Genomic DNA, 16840 nt, shown 5'->3' on the forward strand with positions numbered 1-16840 from the left:
AAGTACTGTGAATGCTTCTTTAAGATTTTTGTCAGCCATACACAGATGCATAACGGTCTGACCAGGAATGTGATCAAGTACTCCGATTGAAAATCAATTTAGTGTTATGCTGGGTACACAAAATATAACTTCCCATCCGATCGACAGGATCGAACCGATTCTTTCCCACATGTCTGATCGGCTCCCGATCGATAACAGGGTTGCTTTTAGAAAGGTATCATCTGAAAATTCATCCTGTGATCGGTTGGGAGCAGCTTTGACGGGTACACACGATTGAACTTACTGTCAGACTACTCATCGATCTGACAGGAAATTGCATCCTTTGTACCCAGCATTAGTATTCAATATTCCCTCTTTGTGTACTCTGTCTTAATTATATTTATATATGTATATGTGTGTGTGTGTGTGTGTGTGTGTGTATATATATATATATATATATCTCAGGATCTTCTCAAAAAATTAGCATGTTGTGATAAAGTTCATTATTTTCTGTAATGTACTGTAATTTCTGTAATGTACTGATAAGCATTAGACTTTCATATATTTTAGATTCAAATACACACAACTGAAGTAGTTTTATTGTTTTAGTAATGATGATTTTGGCATACAGCTCATGAAAACCCAAAATTCCTATCCCAAAAAATTAGCATATTTCATTCCCCTCCCCGCCGCTAGGCCCAATACCCCCTTCCTGCCCGCTATCCCCTCCAGCTCGGGCGGCCCCCCACACACACGGACGGGCGAGTGCCGCCCCCCCAGAAGTGCCGCCTGAGGCAAAAGTGCCTCAGAAGTGCCGCCTGAGGCGGGCCGGCCCTGGTCCTTGATAAAACACAGTGGACCAACACCAGCAGCTGACATGGCACCCCAGACCATCACTGACTGTGGGTACTTGACACTGGACTTCAGGCATTTTGGCATTTCCCTCTTCCCAGTCTTCCTCCAGACTCTGGCACCTTGATTTCCGAATGACATATAAAAGCTGCTTTCATCCGAAAAAAGTACTTTGGACCACTGAGCAACAGTCCAGTGCTGCTTCTCTGTAGCCCAGGTCAGGCGCTTCTGCCGCTGTTTCTGGTTCAAAAGTGGGTTCATGCTTCCATCTGCTGAAAAGCTTTATGGAGATGAAGATTTCATTTTTCAGCACGACTTGGCACCTGCTCACAGTGCCAAAACCACTGGTAAATGGTTTACTGACCATGGTATTACTGTGCTCAATTGGTCTGCCAACTCTCCTGACCTGAACCCCATAGAGAATCTGTGGGATATTGTGAAGAGAAAGTTGAGAGACGCAAGAACCAACACTCTGGATGAGCTTAAGGCCGCTATCGAAGCATCCTGGGCCTCCATAACACCTGATCAGTGCCACAGGCTGATTGCCTCCATGCCACACCGCATTGAAGCGGTCATTTCTGCAAAAGGATTCCCGACCAAGTATTGAGTGCATAACTGAACATAATTATTTGAAGGTTGACTTTTTTTGTTTTAAAAACACTTTTTTTTTTATTGGTCGGATGAAATATGCTAATTTTTTGAGATATGAATTTTGGATTTTCATGAGCTTTATGCCAAAATCATCAATATTAAAACAATAAAAGACTTGAACTACTTCGGTTGTGTGTATTTGAATCTAAAATATATGAAAGTCTAATGTTTATCAGTACATTACAGAAAATAATGAACTTTATCACAATATGCAAATTTTTTGAGAAGATTATATATATATATATATATATATAATTTTCTCTCTTGCGTTACCTAGGTGCTTTGGGTTGCACTGATTGTGCAACGTGCACGGCGTAGTTGCCATGAGTGAACGTGCCCATACATTTAGCGATTTTTGGCGGCTAAGAAAGAGAACTCTGGCTGCCATAAATCGCAGGCCAATTCATGATCGATTTCAGGATAAAATCTTTTGGGAATTGGCTTAGTGATGTCGCCCCGTCACCCTATCCCCCAAATGAAGATTTACACCCCCCGATCCATGACACCATCCCTCTCCGGTAGTGATGTGGTCCAGAGAGGAAGAAAACCTCAGTGATCATGTGACTACAATTTCTAATGTAATGAAGTATTTACTAGCTAGAAGACAAGCCTCTTTGTTTACTTGTGACCCACAGGTGGTGGTTACAGCAACCATCAGGGGACATGCTCTCTGCAATGCTCATAATTAATCACGCAAGATTATCACTTGATGAGTCGGTTCCTCGTAAGCATTAAATACAAAGAACAAAATGTGAATACCAAACAAATCACAATGGGCTTGATTCACTAAACCGTGGTAACTCGTATCACAGCCGTTTTCACGCGCATTTTCACGTTTGCGCATGATCGTGAATTTCCACACGCAATTGCGCATTTTTGCACCAAACGCGAATTTTCACCTGAAAATATCATTTTCACTTAAATTTGCCATCGCGCGCAAATGCGAAAATGTGTGCGAAAACGGCCGTGATATGAGTTATCACAGTTTAGTGAATAACTCCAATGGGTAGTAAAATGGCTAGAAAGACAAAACTTATGCTGCATACACACTTGAGACAAAAGTCTTTGGAAAAGGTAAGAACACAGACCAATTTTACCCCTTTCCATGTAGTATGAGAGCCATACTCTACAGTCTACACAGTCTATTCTATGGAGCTGCACTCCCCATCAGACAAATCTTTGCAAGATGCTGCACACAAAGATGCCCGTACACACTTAAAAGATCATTATCTGCAAAAGATCCGTTCCTGCAAAATGCATTCATAGTCTATGATATCTGCAGATCCTCATACACACCTTGTTTAACAGACTTCGGGCTCGATTCACAAAGCGGTGCTAACTCAGTTAGAGACTTTAGGCGTGATAACCATTGCACCAAGCTGGTGAAAAGCCAGTTTAGGCGTGATAAGTTTAGGCATGATAAGTTTAGGCATGCTAAGTTTAGATAAGTTTAGATCGCACGCAAAGTCTCGCATGCAAAGCAGCGCCATTAAACTCTATGCAAAGTGCACCAGACTTTGCAAGCGCAAAACTTTTGATCAGCTGTGCACTTCGGTACTAACCCAGTTGGTGCTTAAACTTATCATGCCTAAACTTATCACACCTAAACTTAACATGCCTAAACTGAGTTTAGGCATGATAAAGGGCTTTTCACCAGTGTGCTAACTGTTAGCACCGCTTTGTGAATCAGGGCCTTCATCTGCATATCTGGCAATCATCTGCAGATCTAAAAATCCATCCTGTTGGATCTGATCTGCAGATGATTGTCTGTTAAACAATGTGTGTATGATGATCTGCAGATATCACACACTATGAATGCATTTTGCAGGAATGGATCTTTTGCAGATAATGATCTTTTGAATGTGTACAGCATTTTTGTGTGCAGCATCTTGCAAAGATTTCTATCTCATGGGGAGTTCAGCTCAATAGAATAGACTGTGTAGAGTATGGCTCTCATACTACATGGAATGGGGTAAAATTGGTCTGTGATCTTGCCTTTTCCAAAGACTTTTATCTCAAGTGTGTATGTAGCATAAGTCTGGGGCTTATTTGAAGCAAACCTGTCATAAATGTAATTAAGGCACTCCGAGCATCTCTCATGGGCATGCCTTTAAGCCAGACAACTTCCAACAAAGTCGTGCTGATATAAGGTGAAACTCCGCTCACAAGCTCCGTCCGCCGACAGTGCAGGAAATTCACCTTCTACAAAGCTATGACCCCTCTGGAGGAGCCTCTTGCAATGGCCATGCGTGTCACTTCCTCTTCCTGCTTCATTCAGTGATGCACTTCTCTAACAGAGAAGACATGGGTGACCTGGAAGTTATAACATAGCCAAGATTGCAGCTGCGATTTTTAAATTGAACGAAAACTGTTTGGTGTAGAATGGCGATTCAGACATCAAATGAAAGAGTAGAGCACAAGCTATAGAAAGGTATGCATCTTTAAGTACTTTGCAGTACTGGTCGGAGTCTTAAAGCCAATGGGTACCGTTTAAAAAAAGAAAAAGTCAGATACTCACCTAAGGAGAGGGAAGGCTCAGTCCTAATGAGCCTTCCCTCTCCTCTCCCGGTGCCCTCGGTGCTGCGCTGGCTCCCCCGTTCGCGTCCGCCGCCGCAGGGACTTCGGAGGTCTTCGGGAGCACTCGGGCTTCCGAAGACGGGCCGCTCCATACTACGTATGCGCGAGCGCATCATAGAGGGCGCTCGCGCATGCGTAGTGTGGAGCGGCCGCGTCATCGGGAGCCCGAGTGCTCCCGAAGGCTTCCGAAAGCTCCCTTCGGCATGCGGAAGTTGCAGTATTTGACCGAACTGGTCGAATACTGCCACGGGGGATCCTGCGCGGGACCGGGCACCGGAAGAGGAGAGGGAAGGCTCATTAGGACCGAGCCTTCCCTCTCCTTAGGTGAGTATCTGACTTTTTCTTTTTTTAAACGGTAAACATTCACTTTAAAGGCATGCCCATGAGAGGTGCTCGGAGTCCCTTTAAGTCTGTGCATATGAATAAAATATACATAATTAGAGGATGCCTTCAGTGGAAATGGATTGCCACACAGTCAGTGGTTGCAAAAAATGGAGAAGGATGAAATATTTACATTTCACTTTTATCCCCTAGGGTAGTTTGTCTCTGCCAGTCTGCCTACCTATATAATGAAAACCTCCACCCAGTGTACCTTCAATGCTGATTATGCCGGCAGGTATAGGTAATGGGGGAGGGCAAATTGGGCATGGATAATGCTAGGTTAGGCTGGGACGTAAGGGTAAGGAGAATTCAGGCAGGGGAAGCTGAATTCTAGACCTTGGAGTAAAACTTGCTTAACCTCCCTGGCGGTAAGTCCGTGCTGAGCACGGGCTATGCTGCCGGAAGGCACCGCTCAGGCCCCGCTGGGCCGATTTGCATAATTTTATTTTTTGCTACACGCAGCTAGCACTTTGCTAGCTGTGTGTGCAATGCGATCGCCGCCGCTACCCGCCGATCCGCCGCTATTCATCATGCCGCGGCCGCCCCCCCCCAGACCCCGTGCGCTGCCTGGCCAATCAGTGCCAGGCAGCGCTGTGGGGTGGATCGGAGTCCCCTTTGACGTCATGACGTCGGTGGCGTCATCGTGAATAAGCCTTGGGGGGGCTGCATTCGACCCGCAGGCCTTAGTTTGAAGACCACTGTTTTAAGCCTTCCAGTAACCTTTTATATTAACCTCCCTGGCGTTACGCAGTTGTCTGCGTCCGCGGGAGGATTTTGGCCTATAAAATGTTATTTATAGTGTTCAGCTAGCACTTCACTAGCTAAGTGTGCCCACCAAGTGCCTCCGGTCCCCTCTGACTCCCCCCCCCCCCCCCCCCCCCCCGGATTGCTGCCGGTAATATTTACCAGTCCGCGATCCCACGAGAGCCGCAGCTTCTCCATGCAGCTTCACTGTTGCTATGGTGACGATCGGACATGACATCATGACGTCATTGATGTCATGAGCAGTTGCAATCCTCCCCATAGCGAAGCCGGGAGTTGATTGGCAGGCTGTGCCATCGCGGGATCCCTGGGGGGTACGTATACCGGTGGCGATCAGAGGGGACCGGAGGCACTTGGGGGGCACACTTAGCTAATAAAGTGCTAGCTGAACACTATAAATAACATTTTATACGCAAAAATCCTCCCGGGGCGGATTCCCTGCGGCATACCGCCAGGGAGGTTAATAAACTGGTGAAATGAGGCACCCAGAAAACATAAAATAACTGGGAAAGAAAAGGTAAGATTTAGCGCACATCTAAGATGATAACCAGACTTCCTTGGAAATGTAAATTTATTAGCATGAAGAGTTACAATACATTTCACAACACCACCTGCTTCTCAAGGTCAATAAAAGATCAGTGCCGAGTGGCTGGGGCAATTGGATATGGGCTCCTCTTTCTCTTTTTATGTAATGACTTTTCACTGACAAGTAAAAAAAACCTCAGCCCAACTCACTATATTTGATCTGCTTTGAAAAGCAGTTTTCACTGGAATGACCTCTGACTTTATTTATTCATTATGTGTTACATTACTGGCGCTCAGCTTCCTTACAGATTTGTTTTAAAACATGCTGTTTGGTTTTGTATGCTATACATGTTTACTGTAAGTTTCTTTTCTATATATATATATATATATATATATAAAATTGCAATTTTTGTAGGAATCATCTTGGAGTACGAGAAAGGTGGTGAGCTGAAGACCAAGTCCATTGACTTACTAGAGCTTTCTCCCACGTAAGTCATCCATTTACCTGAGGATCAGCAGGACTGACAGGCAACTGGAATTGTTTATTGTTTAAAATTAAATAAACCTGTCAGCCTCTATATCCCTCTCACTTTAGGTTCTAATTCTCAATGTAACATCAAGCCATTAAAACCATGCTATAGTACGCTACTGCCATCTTGTGGTTAAAACAACATTCTACCAGTAGATCGCGATCTACCTAATGGGCATCCCTGTTCTAAAGCAAAATAATACAGCAAAAAGCTAAAATAACAAAATGAAAACTCTATGACTCATCACTAAAATATTTAGGGATGAATTTTAAGACCTTTAGTAGATAAGGGCTCATATGCAATTCAATTTTTCTCCTGAGTTATCTCCGAGCAGATCATTTTCATATTCTTTCTCAGAGTGTTGGGCAGCACGGTGACGTAGTAGTTAGCACTCTCACCTAGCAGCACTAGGTCCCCTTTTGGTATCCCAGCCAGGGCACTATCTGCATGGAGTTTGCATGTTCACACCCACTAGGCCCCAAGCACCTGCCTAGGTTGCCTGGTGGATGATCCTGCTCTGGTGAGAGTCACTGGGTATCAGTGTGCTGGTCTGTGTGAGAGTCACTGGGTATCAGTGTGCTGGCCTGTGTGAGAGTCACTGGGTATCAGTGTGCTGGCCTGTGTGAGAGGCACTGGGTATCAGTGTGCTTGCCTGTGTGAGAGGCACTGGGTATCGGTATGCTGGCCTGTGTGAGAGGCACTGGGTATCGGTATGCTGGCCTCTGTGAGAGGCACTGGGTATCGGTGTGCTGGCCTGTGTGAGAGTCACTGGGTATCGGTATGCTGGCCTGTGTGAGAGTCACTGGGTATCAGTGTGCTGGCCTGTGTGAGAGGCACTAGGTATCAGTGTGCTGGTCTGTGTCAGAGGCACTGGGTATCAGTATGCTGGCCTGTGTGAGTCACTGGGTATCAGTGTGCTGGCCTGTGTGAGAGTCACTGGGTATCAGTGTGCTGGCCTGTGTGAGAGGCACTGGGTATCAGTGTGCTTGCCTGTGTGAGAGGCACTGGGTATCGGTATGCTGGCCTGTGTGAGAGGCACTGGGTATCGGTATGCTGGCCTCTGTGAGAGGCACTGGGTATCGGTGTGCTGGCCTGTGTGAGAGTCACTGGGTATCGGTATGCTGGCCTGTGTGAGAGTCACTGGGTATCAGTGTGCTGGCCTGTGTGAGAGGCACTAGGTATCAGTGTGCTGGTCTGTGTCAGAGGCACTGGGTATCAGTATGCTGGCCTGTGTGAGTCACTGGGTATCAGTGTGCTGGTCTGTGTGAGAGTCACTGGGTATCAGTGTGCTGGTCTGTGCGAGAGGCACTGGGTATCAGTGTGCTGGCCTGTGTGAGAGTCACTGGGTATCAGTGTGCTGGTCTGTGCGAGAGGCACTGGGTATCAGTGTGCTGGCCTGTGTGAGAGGCACTGGGTATCAGTGTGCTGGCCTGTGTGAGAGGCACTGGGTATCAGTGTACTGGCCTGTGTGAGAGTCACTGGGTTTCAGTGTACTGGCCTGTGTGAGAGGCACTGGGTATCAGTGTGCTGGCCTGTGTGAGAGTCACTGGGTTTCAGTGTACTGGCCTGTGTGAGAGTCACTGGGTTTCAGTGTACTGGCCTGTGTGAGAGGCACTGGGTATCAGTGTGCTGGCCTGTGTGAGAGTCACTGGGTTTCAGTGTACTGGCCTGTGTGAGAGGCACTGGGTATCAGTGTGCTGGCCTGTGTGAGAGGCACTGGGTTTCAGTGTACTGGCCTGTGTGAGAGGCACTGGGTATCAGTTTGCTGGCCTGTGTAAGTCACTGGGTATCGGTGTGCTGGTCAGTGAAATATCCCTATTTTTGTGCCCATGGTTAATACATTTTGCAGAGCCACATCAATCCAACATACATACAACATGCATAAAGTCTGAAACAGGATATATGTATGTTGGATTGTTGTGGCTCAGCAGCTAGAAACCAGTGGTTCTGGATGTGCAGCCTTTCTTCCTGGGGCATTAAGAGATGATTTGCATGTTCAGGAGTGGTGCATCAAGATAACCACAGTTGCTCAATTAAAGTGTACATGTACGGCAAAAAATTGCCCCTGGGGCTACTTTTGGTATTAGTATTGCTCTACGACAGTACAGTGGGCCTGATTGTGCTCGGCATTTTCCACTGTAGTTTGATCGGGAAGCCGCTAGTACATCTGGCACCGGGCGTGCAATGCACTTGCGCAGCGTCCAATGATGTGGGCAGGTTTGCGTGCGGGTGTGCCTGCGCAGAAGCACCGACTCGCTGATGGGTCGGCAATACTTACAGGTGGCCAGCGGGACACCGGGGAGGACCGGAGCTGCTGCGAAGGACCCAAAGGACTTCTAGGGGCTGGAAGAAGCCCCAGGTAAGTAAAGAGAGCTTTTATTGCTTCGCCTCAGTAGTCCTTTAAAGCTGAATTATCGCAAATAGCTTCTTTTTTAAGAAGGCAATAGTTTTTCTCAGAGGGACTAGATGGCGGTTTCGCTGTCTAACAGTCCCTAGCAGCGATCGCCGCTGGGAGGCTGATGACAGAGCGGAGCATCGGCGCGTGCGATCCCCTGCAATCTCCGCCCCCAGCACTTCACGCCAATTGGCGTGGCGTGATCCTGGGGCTGCTGCGCTGCTCATGCCAATCGTCGAGGAGCAGTCGTTATGCAGTTAAAGGGAGCTACTGAGATCTAACAGCACTAAATGCTATCAGAGGGGATTAAAACCCTGAGCTGATGCCAAGTTTGCCTATGCCCCAAAACAGCTCTGCAGATAGGACAGCCCTTTGTGTGTGTTTTATGAGAAGACACTCCTAGCAGATTAGTAATGGGGTGTAATTGCTTATTTTTTCAGTCCGCAGGTGATATAGCACCAGTGGGATCTCTGCCTTGCTCCCGCCTTCTCCCTCCATAGCATAAACCTGCATTTCTTGGGCAGGTGGATTGTTTATGTAATGTGTGCATTTTCTTTGATAGACCCTTTTGAAGTTATACGTTCATACCTGGTCATCACCTCGACATACAGTCATTTTGACTGTAGTATCACCCACTGTACCATGTATACCAAGTATGGAAATCTAGTGGAAGATGGCTTATTCTATAGTTTGCTGTTTTAAGGACTGATGTGGACCAGCTGGTAGAAGAAATACAGAAGGCTGAGCCGCTTATCACTGCCTCCCGCACCCAGCAAGTCAAGCAACTCATTCTAAGGCTGCAAGAGAAAATCGGACAGCAAGACCACCATAAATTTTATCTCTTCAAGGTAAGAGTCAGCAGCAGTTTCATTCTGACATCTGGGTTAATGTTATCATAAAGAGTTTGCAAGGTAGCACTATCCACATAAAGGATAAGTGAAGTTAATATGCTACTTCAGCCACAGATTAAATGGTTATTAATCACTTTTAATGCATTACTGATTTTTTTCAAAATTATCCCTAAGGGCCTGAGCCCACTAACGCAGTTGTGCGCAGTTGTGTCCGCTTTTCAGCATCTGTAACATTGATGTGCTGCTGAAAAGCGGACACAACTGCGTACAACTGCATTAGTGGACTCAGGCCCTAAGAAATCCTTCAACTTTCTGGCTGCAAATTGTTTGCAGGTGCTTCTCTTTTCCAGCAGTCAGTACATGTGCACCACAGCTGCTGTATGCACTGTCCTGTTTCACAGGTCCCTCTGCCCACCGCCCTTCCCTGTAAAGCCCCCATTTCTGCCTATTAATATTATTACTTTATAATGCACTAACATATTCCATGTCCCTGTACAGAGTAAAGGTGGCCACTAATGATCAAATCTTTTTCATCCAATCTTACCAAATCTATGTAGTATAAGGGTAAATTGAGTGAATATACTGAATGGATACTTCAGGCAGTTACCTTATATTACATAGAAATGGTAAGATTGGATGAAAAAGATTGGATCATTAGTGGCCACCATAAGAGACAAATATGGGGTACATAATAATACAGAAAATGGTATACTTAAAATAAAAACTCGGGTACACACTGTAATACAGAATTGGTAGACATAGTTATTACCATGACAAATGTAACATGGTGAACAAAATGTATAGCAAATTCCAAGACACAAAAGGGTGAGAGAGCCCTGCCCTTGCGAGCTTACAGTCTAATTGGCTGTGTTTAACAGCATTAGAGGTTTGTGATCTGTTATCTGAACATTTTAACCTCATATACATTGGAGGAATTTGTCACAGGCAGAAACAGAATGGATTGCATGGCGTGCTGATCAATTTTACATTTTTTGGGCTATTCAAAGGCAATGGAAATGTTTAATGTGCCTATTAGTTGACACAGACAGCAATACAATGGATTGCATGGGGTGCTGATCAATTTAGAATGATTTTCTTTACATATATCTACAGCTGACCTTTAAAAATCAACCTTTCATTGGAGAGTAAAGCGCATTGCTACAGCTGACCATTTAATGAAGCATTTACTAGGCTGTCATCCTTATTGTAAGACTTATTATCATGCAATGTTATAGGGACACTGAACAAAAATCCCATACTCATATATAGTAACCAGTAATACAGCCTTAAAGTGAACCCAAGGTGAAAGTGATGTGGAGGCTGCCATATGTATTTCCTTTTAAACAATACCAGTTGCCTGGCAGCCCAGCTGACCCATTTGGCTGCAGTAGTGTCTGAATAACACCAGAAACAAGTGTACAGCTAATCTTGTCAGATCTGACAATATTGTCAGAAACACCTGATCTGCTGCATGCTTGTTTAGGGTCTGTGGCTGAAAGTATTAGAGGCAGAGGATCACCAGGATAGCCAGGCAACTGGTATTGCTTAAAAGGAAATAAATATGACAGGCCCAATATCACTCTCACCCGGGGTTCACTTTAAGCTGGAGTTGGAGGGACAAATTAGCAAAAAAGCTTCTTAACTTGACAATAATTGCTCCTCTCTATTCATTGTTTGCTTAAATGTCTGTCTCTCCCACTCCCTCTCCTAACTGTTTGATAGTGTCTCGGGCCTCACAGTTCACATACAGTCTTGCTCGTTGTACCCTGATGGCTGTATGAAATAGTTTGCCTCAGCTATTACATTCGTGGATAAATGGTAGGCGAGTTGTTTTTTTTTTGTTTTTTTTAGATTATCCATTTGTGTTTTCCTGCTATACAGCTACTCTCTTACAGCAAGTTTGTGTCATTATTACTTGTATTGGCATCACTCACCCAGAACAAGCATGCAGCCATTGGAGACAGGCATCCTACTCAACAAAGGCAGCTCCCCATTTTAAGCTATAGGTCACCATTCTGTTATATACATTATGGTCCCAGCTGGAAGGGTCTCCTCAGAAGATGCTTGACATGTTGCAGATGCAATAACATTTTAGAGGTTCTATATTGGTCTGTTGCACCATGGATCAGCAACCTTCAGCCCCAAAAATTTGAGGTGTTTGTTTTTTTTGGCACACTGTATTCCTTGACAGATGTCAGCTCTCAATCCTCTCTGTACATGGTGTATCTACAGTCCTGCCGGTGGTACTGGATTTCCTCCATGTCAAAAATGTAACCACAGTAAATAAAAACAGATTCCATGCTTGTCCTATTAATTCAGAAATAGAATGCCATTAAGTGAGTTCTGGATAATCAGGGATTCACTGTAAAATGCTGTGCCTGATCCTTAGCTTTGTGGATTGGGTTTGGGTGTTAATTTGAGGTTAAGGATTATGGACCAGGTTGAGGTTAAGGCGTGATGATTTTTTGTCTGTCTGGTATGAAAATGACTTGGGGTTGAATGTGGTTGACCTAAGTTGCCAACACCAGTTTTTATAAAGCTTTCACCCAATTGCAGCAGGTAATGTTTGTCCAGCTGTATTAGCTGCCAAAATAATGTTTTAAATGTGCTGTGCCTTATGACTTCTTACACAATATGACTATATACTGCTGTAGTAATCTAGTGTCACCTTATTTTTGAACATTGGAGAAGTGGCCACAAGGGGGGGCTGTTGCTCTATTCATAGCCTCCCACTGCACTTCAAATTAGGTATGGACTTTGATGGCAAGGCAGACAAACATTTTTGTATTGTAAGAAGTTAAATTTGTCTAAATCCTTACAGTATATAAGTACCGGTAACCTGACCGCAATGAAGATTTTGAGAAAAACAATGCATCATTACTTTTGTTTGCATTTTAATGATAAATACAGTAGATTTATTTTTAATGCACTGTAAATAATTGTTACCCATGTTTTCCTGTCGAGTCCAGTCAATCTAATGATTTCCTATGGTGACAAGCAAATTGTCAATTCTTCCAGCATACACTAAATTAGTGGTTGGAATCAAATTAGTCTGTCAATGTTGCATTCTTAACTTAGTTTTTTTTTTTCTTGGGGGGGGACTTTTTTTATTGAGCTGCTTCTTTAAAGAGAATCTGTACTGTCCGATTTGTAAAAAAAAAAACATACCAATCAAGTCACTGTGATCTCCTGGGTCCCTCTTTGCCGCTTCCACTGCTCCTCGCCGCGATCCTGGCTTTTAATCACCAGTTTTAGGCTGGGTTTATATACAAAAAACATGGTCACTAACCAGGAAGTGGTTTGTTTGTAAAAAAAATAATAATAAAAAAATGTATGTATGTATATATATGTATGTATGTATATATATATATATATATGTATGTATGTGTATAAATATATATAATATATATATATATATATATATATATATATATATATATATATATATATATATATATATATATATATATATATATATATATATATATATATATATTGAATTATCTGCACTCCAGTCAGGGATTAGTCACAGTTTCTGAGCTTGTGACAGGCATGAAATCAAATGAGCACTGGCTGACCTATACTGTGGCACCTATACACTGGCTGACCTATACTGTGGCACCTATACACTGGCTGACCTATACTGTGGCACCTATATACTGGCTAACCTATACTGTGGCACCTATACACTGGCTAACCCGTCCTTTGACAACTATACACTGGCTAAACCATACTGTGGCACCTATACACTGGCTAACCTATACTATGGCACCTATATACTGGCTAACCTGTCCTGTGGCAACTATAGCTGGCCAAACTATACTGGGGCACCTATATGTGGCTACCTATGCTGGGGGAACTCCTACTGTGCTGATCCATCGTTGTGTATTAAAAATCATGAATCGAAATCACAATTTCTGACACAAATCGTGCACTTCAATCTTTTCCTAAAATTGTTCAGGCCTACGTGCGCAGGGGATTATAATACTCTCTGCTGTCATTGGTGAATCAGCCTCATAGTGTGCAGCGATTGTCACTGTGGATTCCTCTTCTCCTCCTAGTAGAATGTACATTTTTCTCACATCCTTCTATTGTGTAAAAGTCTAAAAATAGATCCATCATTTTCTTTAAAGGCTACCCGAAATGACATGTGACACAATGAGATAGACGTATATGTACAGTGCCTAGCACACAAATAACTATGCTGTGTTCCTTTCTTTCTCTGCCTGAAAGAGTTAAATATCAGTCCTCACTGATAAGAAATTCCCCTTTTTTATCTCTTTCTTGCTCTCAGAAGCCATTTTCTGCTTGGAAAGTGTTTGTTATTTGGAATTTTTTATCAGCGAGGGTCACACTGTAGTCACTTCCTGTCTGAGTCAGGACCGAGTCAGCCACTTACATACCTGATATTTAACTTTCAGGCAGAGAAAGGAAAAAAAGGAACACAGCATAGTTATTTGTGTGCTAGGCACTGTACATACACATGTCTATCTCATCATGTCACATGTCACTTCGGGTATCCTTTAAGAAGGTATCCCTGGTCGCTGTATGTATATTTGGGGCAGTGCAGCAAGAAGTGATTCTCATCCTTGAAGGTCTTCTGCTTAGTGTTGGCATTGTCTATTCTCCCTGGGTTTGCACGTCTGTCTGTTCTTCCCAGATTTGATTTTGAGGTTTTGAGCACTCAGTCAGAAGACACTCGGGTTTTGCCTCTTTTGAGAGTTTTGGAGATTTTCCAGGTATTTTATATTCTCTCTGTAGGGATTGGTATATGGTTAGCTGATAATATGATGACTGCTACTACTATTGACTATTCAATTAGTCGCAAGGCATCAGGTTGGTGACCAGGCTGTGCTGCTTAAAGTGAAGAAATTGAGGTCAACAAGTCTGATTACTCTGTGTTAACTGATTTCTGATATCTGTAGAGGCTCATTTATAGCAGCTTAAGATCAATATTTTGCCATTTCTCGCATGGTAATATTGATTTCCTTTATGTAAGAAGTGAGTTCCCTCCATGGTTGTTGCATTGGAAAAGAACTCCAGATAGACAAATAGGAAAATAACAGTAATAAACAATGCTAACTGTATTCAGTATTCTTCACACTTTGGATAAGTTTATACTTTTTCTGCACTGATGGTCATCTTTTGGGTAGCTCTCCTTTCTCCAGCCCTTTCTTGTGCTATAAGATCATCTATCTGTGGGCCTGGGCTTGTGAAAGAACAAAATAAAGCTGAGCAACCAAATAAAATAAACACAAACTATAGTCCCGCATAGATAGATAAATGCCTTCCTCTGCATCAAAAGCCACACTGTGAATAACGCGTTCTCTTCTTGCACATCCATTATGAAGTGAGGTGGGTATGGAGGCTGACCTATTTATTTCATTTTAAACAATACCAGTTGCCTGGCAGTCCTACTAGTCGTCTGCTTCTAATACTTTTAGCCATAGACCAGTGCTGGGCAAACTTTAAGTGGCCTGAGATGCACTCCTGAAATCCCCCCCCCCCCCAAAGCAGGCAGTAAGGTGGAACTTGAAACTCACCTGATTGCTGAATCCAGCATAACGTCTTCATGGCAACAAGGCATCACGTGACGCAATGTCTGGACGTGACGCAATGTCTGGACGTGCCAGAGTATTACAAGCACGTTCCGATCTTGTGTCGTGACGCCCTGTTGCCATGGAGATGCCACACTGGATTCGGCGATTAGGGGAGTTTCAAATTCCTACCTTACCGCCTCCTCGTGACTGCAGGAAGGGAGGGGGGAAAGGAGAGGAATATGGCCAGATACGGCCCGTGGGCTGTAGTTTGCCCAGCGCTGCTATAGATCATGAACAAGCATGCAGATTAGATGTTTCTGACAAAATCTGACAAAATTAGCTGCATGCTTGTTTGAGGTGTGTGATTCAGACACTAGTGATGCGACAATGAACGGCAGGATAGCCTGGCAACTGGTATTATTTAACAGGGAGTAAATATGGCAGCCTCCATATCCCTCTTACTTAGGGTGCCTTTTAAAATTCTTTTTGTGCCTGCATACTCACTCTGCACGTATCCTGTGGTCTTCCTGCATAGTGAAGCACCTCTTAACCCTTTATGTGAATAGTCAAGCATTGTATTCACATTTTCATAATATAGATATCCCCATCTCTGCCTACACATTCACCCAACATCAGTCATGCTTCACTTTATTTTTAGTGCTTGGACTGCTAACCATCAATTAAAGGGAACTTGAAGTGAGAGGGATATGGAGGCTGCCATATCTATTTCCTTTTAAGAAAGAACAGTTGCCTGACAGCCCCGCTGATCCTCTGCCTCTAATACTTTTAGCCATAGACCTTGAACAAGCATGGAGATTAGATGTTTGTGATTAGATTAGCTGCATAATTGTTTCAGCTGTGTGATCCAGACACTTCTGCAGCCAAAGTGGTCAGCAGGCATGTATGCATTATCCAGGCGGTGGTCACCTGGGCGTGGGGAGAAGCTGATAGATGGCTCTTCCCACGCTAGGCAAAGTAGGGGAATACAACAAATACATTCACCTACTGACTACCTAGCCTTTCCTCTGGTGGTGTAATTCAAGGTCTGGGTATTCCCGGTCCCTGTATTATGGAGATTTCATTAAACACCCCCCCCCAGTGCAGTGCAGGCGCCAAAAAGACCTAACTTGTGCAGGACTGCCAGGCAACTGGTATTGGTTTAAAAGGGAATAACTATAGCAGCCTTCATACACCTCTTGCTTTATGTTCCCTCTATGCCTTTTTCTATCTGCACAGTGGGGCTGATAAACCCCTCTCTACAAACAGACAACCAGCATATAGCCTTTGTTATGCCTACATCTATTCTGCACTTACAGTAGATACTGTTCTGTCTTCACAACCACCCAGCAATGCCCCTATGCCTATACAACCATCATTTATTTAATCCTACCTCAAGATAGCCAAGACTAAAGGCTGGTTCACACGGACGTCTGCCGAGCTTTTGCTCAGCGCCGCGTTTAGATGCTAGCTTTTAAAGGCTTTTGGGAAGCCTTCAAGGCTAGCGGTTACGATCCCTACACTGGTTTTAACGTTTCTGAAAGCAACAAGCTGCTTTTGAGACAAGATACAATGCCAGGATCTACCGCCAGGCTTTCATGAAAGCCTGCAAAAGCAGTTTCTGAATGCTCCCATTCACTTGACTTGGACAGCGCTCGATCTCAATAACGTTGTGGCCAAAATGTTGCGTTAAACGCCGGCAAACCACCTGTCTGAACCAGCCCTTAAAGAGACACTGAAGCGAAAAAAAATATATGATATAATGAATTGGTTGTGTACTATGAATAAACAACAAGTGTC

At 44.0% G+C, this 16840-nt stretch overlaps 1 protein-coding gene across 1 annotated transcript in view; it reads left to right on the forward strand.

Annotated features, from left to right (window-relative positions):
* The window catches only part of DAW1 (dynein assembly factor with WD repeats 1), a 103638-nt gene that overhangs the window by 1883 nt on the left and 84915 nt on the right, over positions 1-16840 (forward strand). The window contains exons 2-3 of the mRNA XM_068280528.1: positions 6143-6215; positions 9356-9500. Of these exons, the coding sequence (XP_068136629.1) occupies positions 6143-6215; positions 9356-9500 (218 nt within the window). The remainder of the gene's footprint in view (positions 1-6142; positions 6216-9355; positions 9501-16840) is intronic.

The sequence above is a fragment of the Hyperolius riggenbachi genome, chromosome 4 (genome assembly GCF_040937935.1).
Source record: "Hyperolius riggenbachi isolate aHypRig1 chromosome 4, aHypRig1.pri, whole genome shotgun sequence".
Classification (NCBI taxonomy): domain Eukaryota; kingdom Metazoa; phylum Chordata; class Amphibia; order Anura; family Hyperoliidae; genus Hyperolius; species Hyperolius riggenbachi.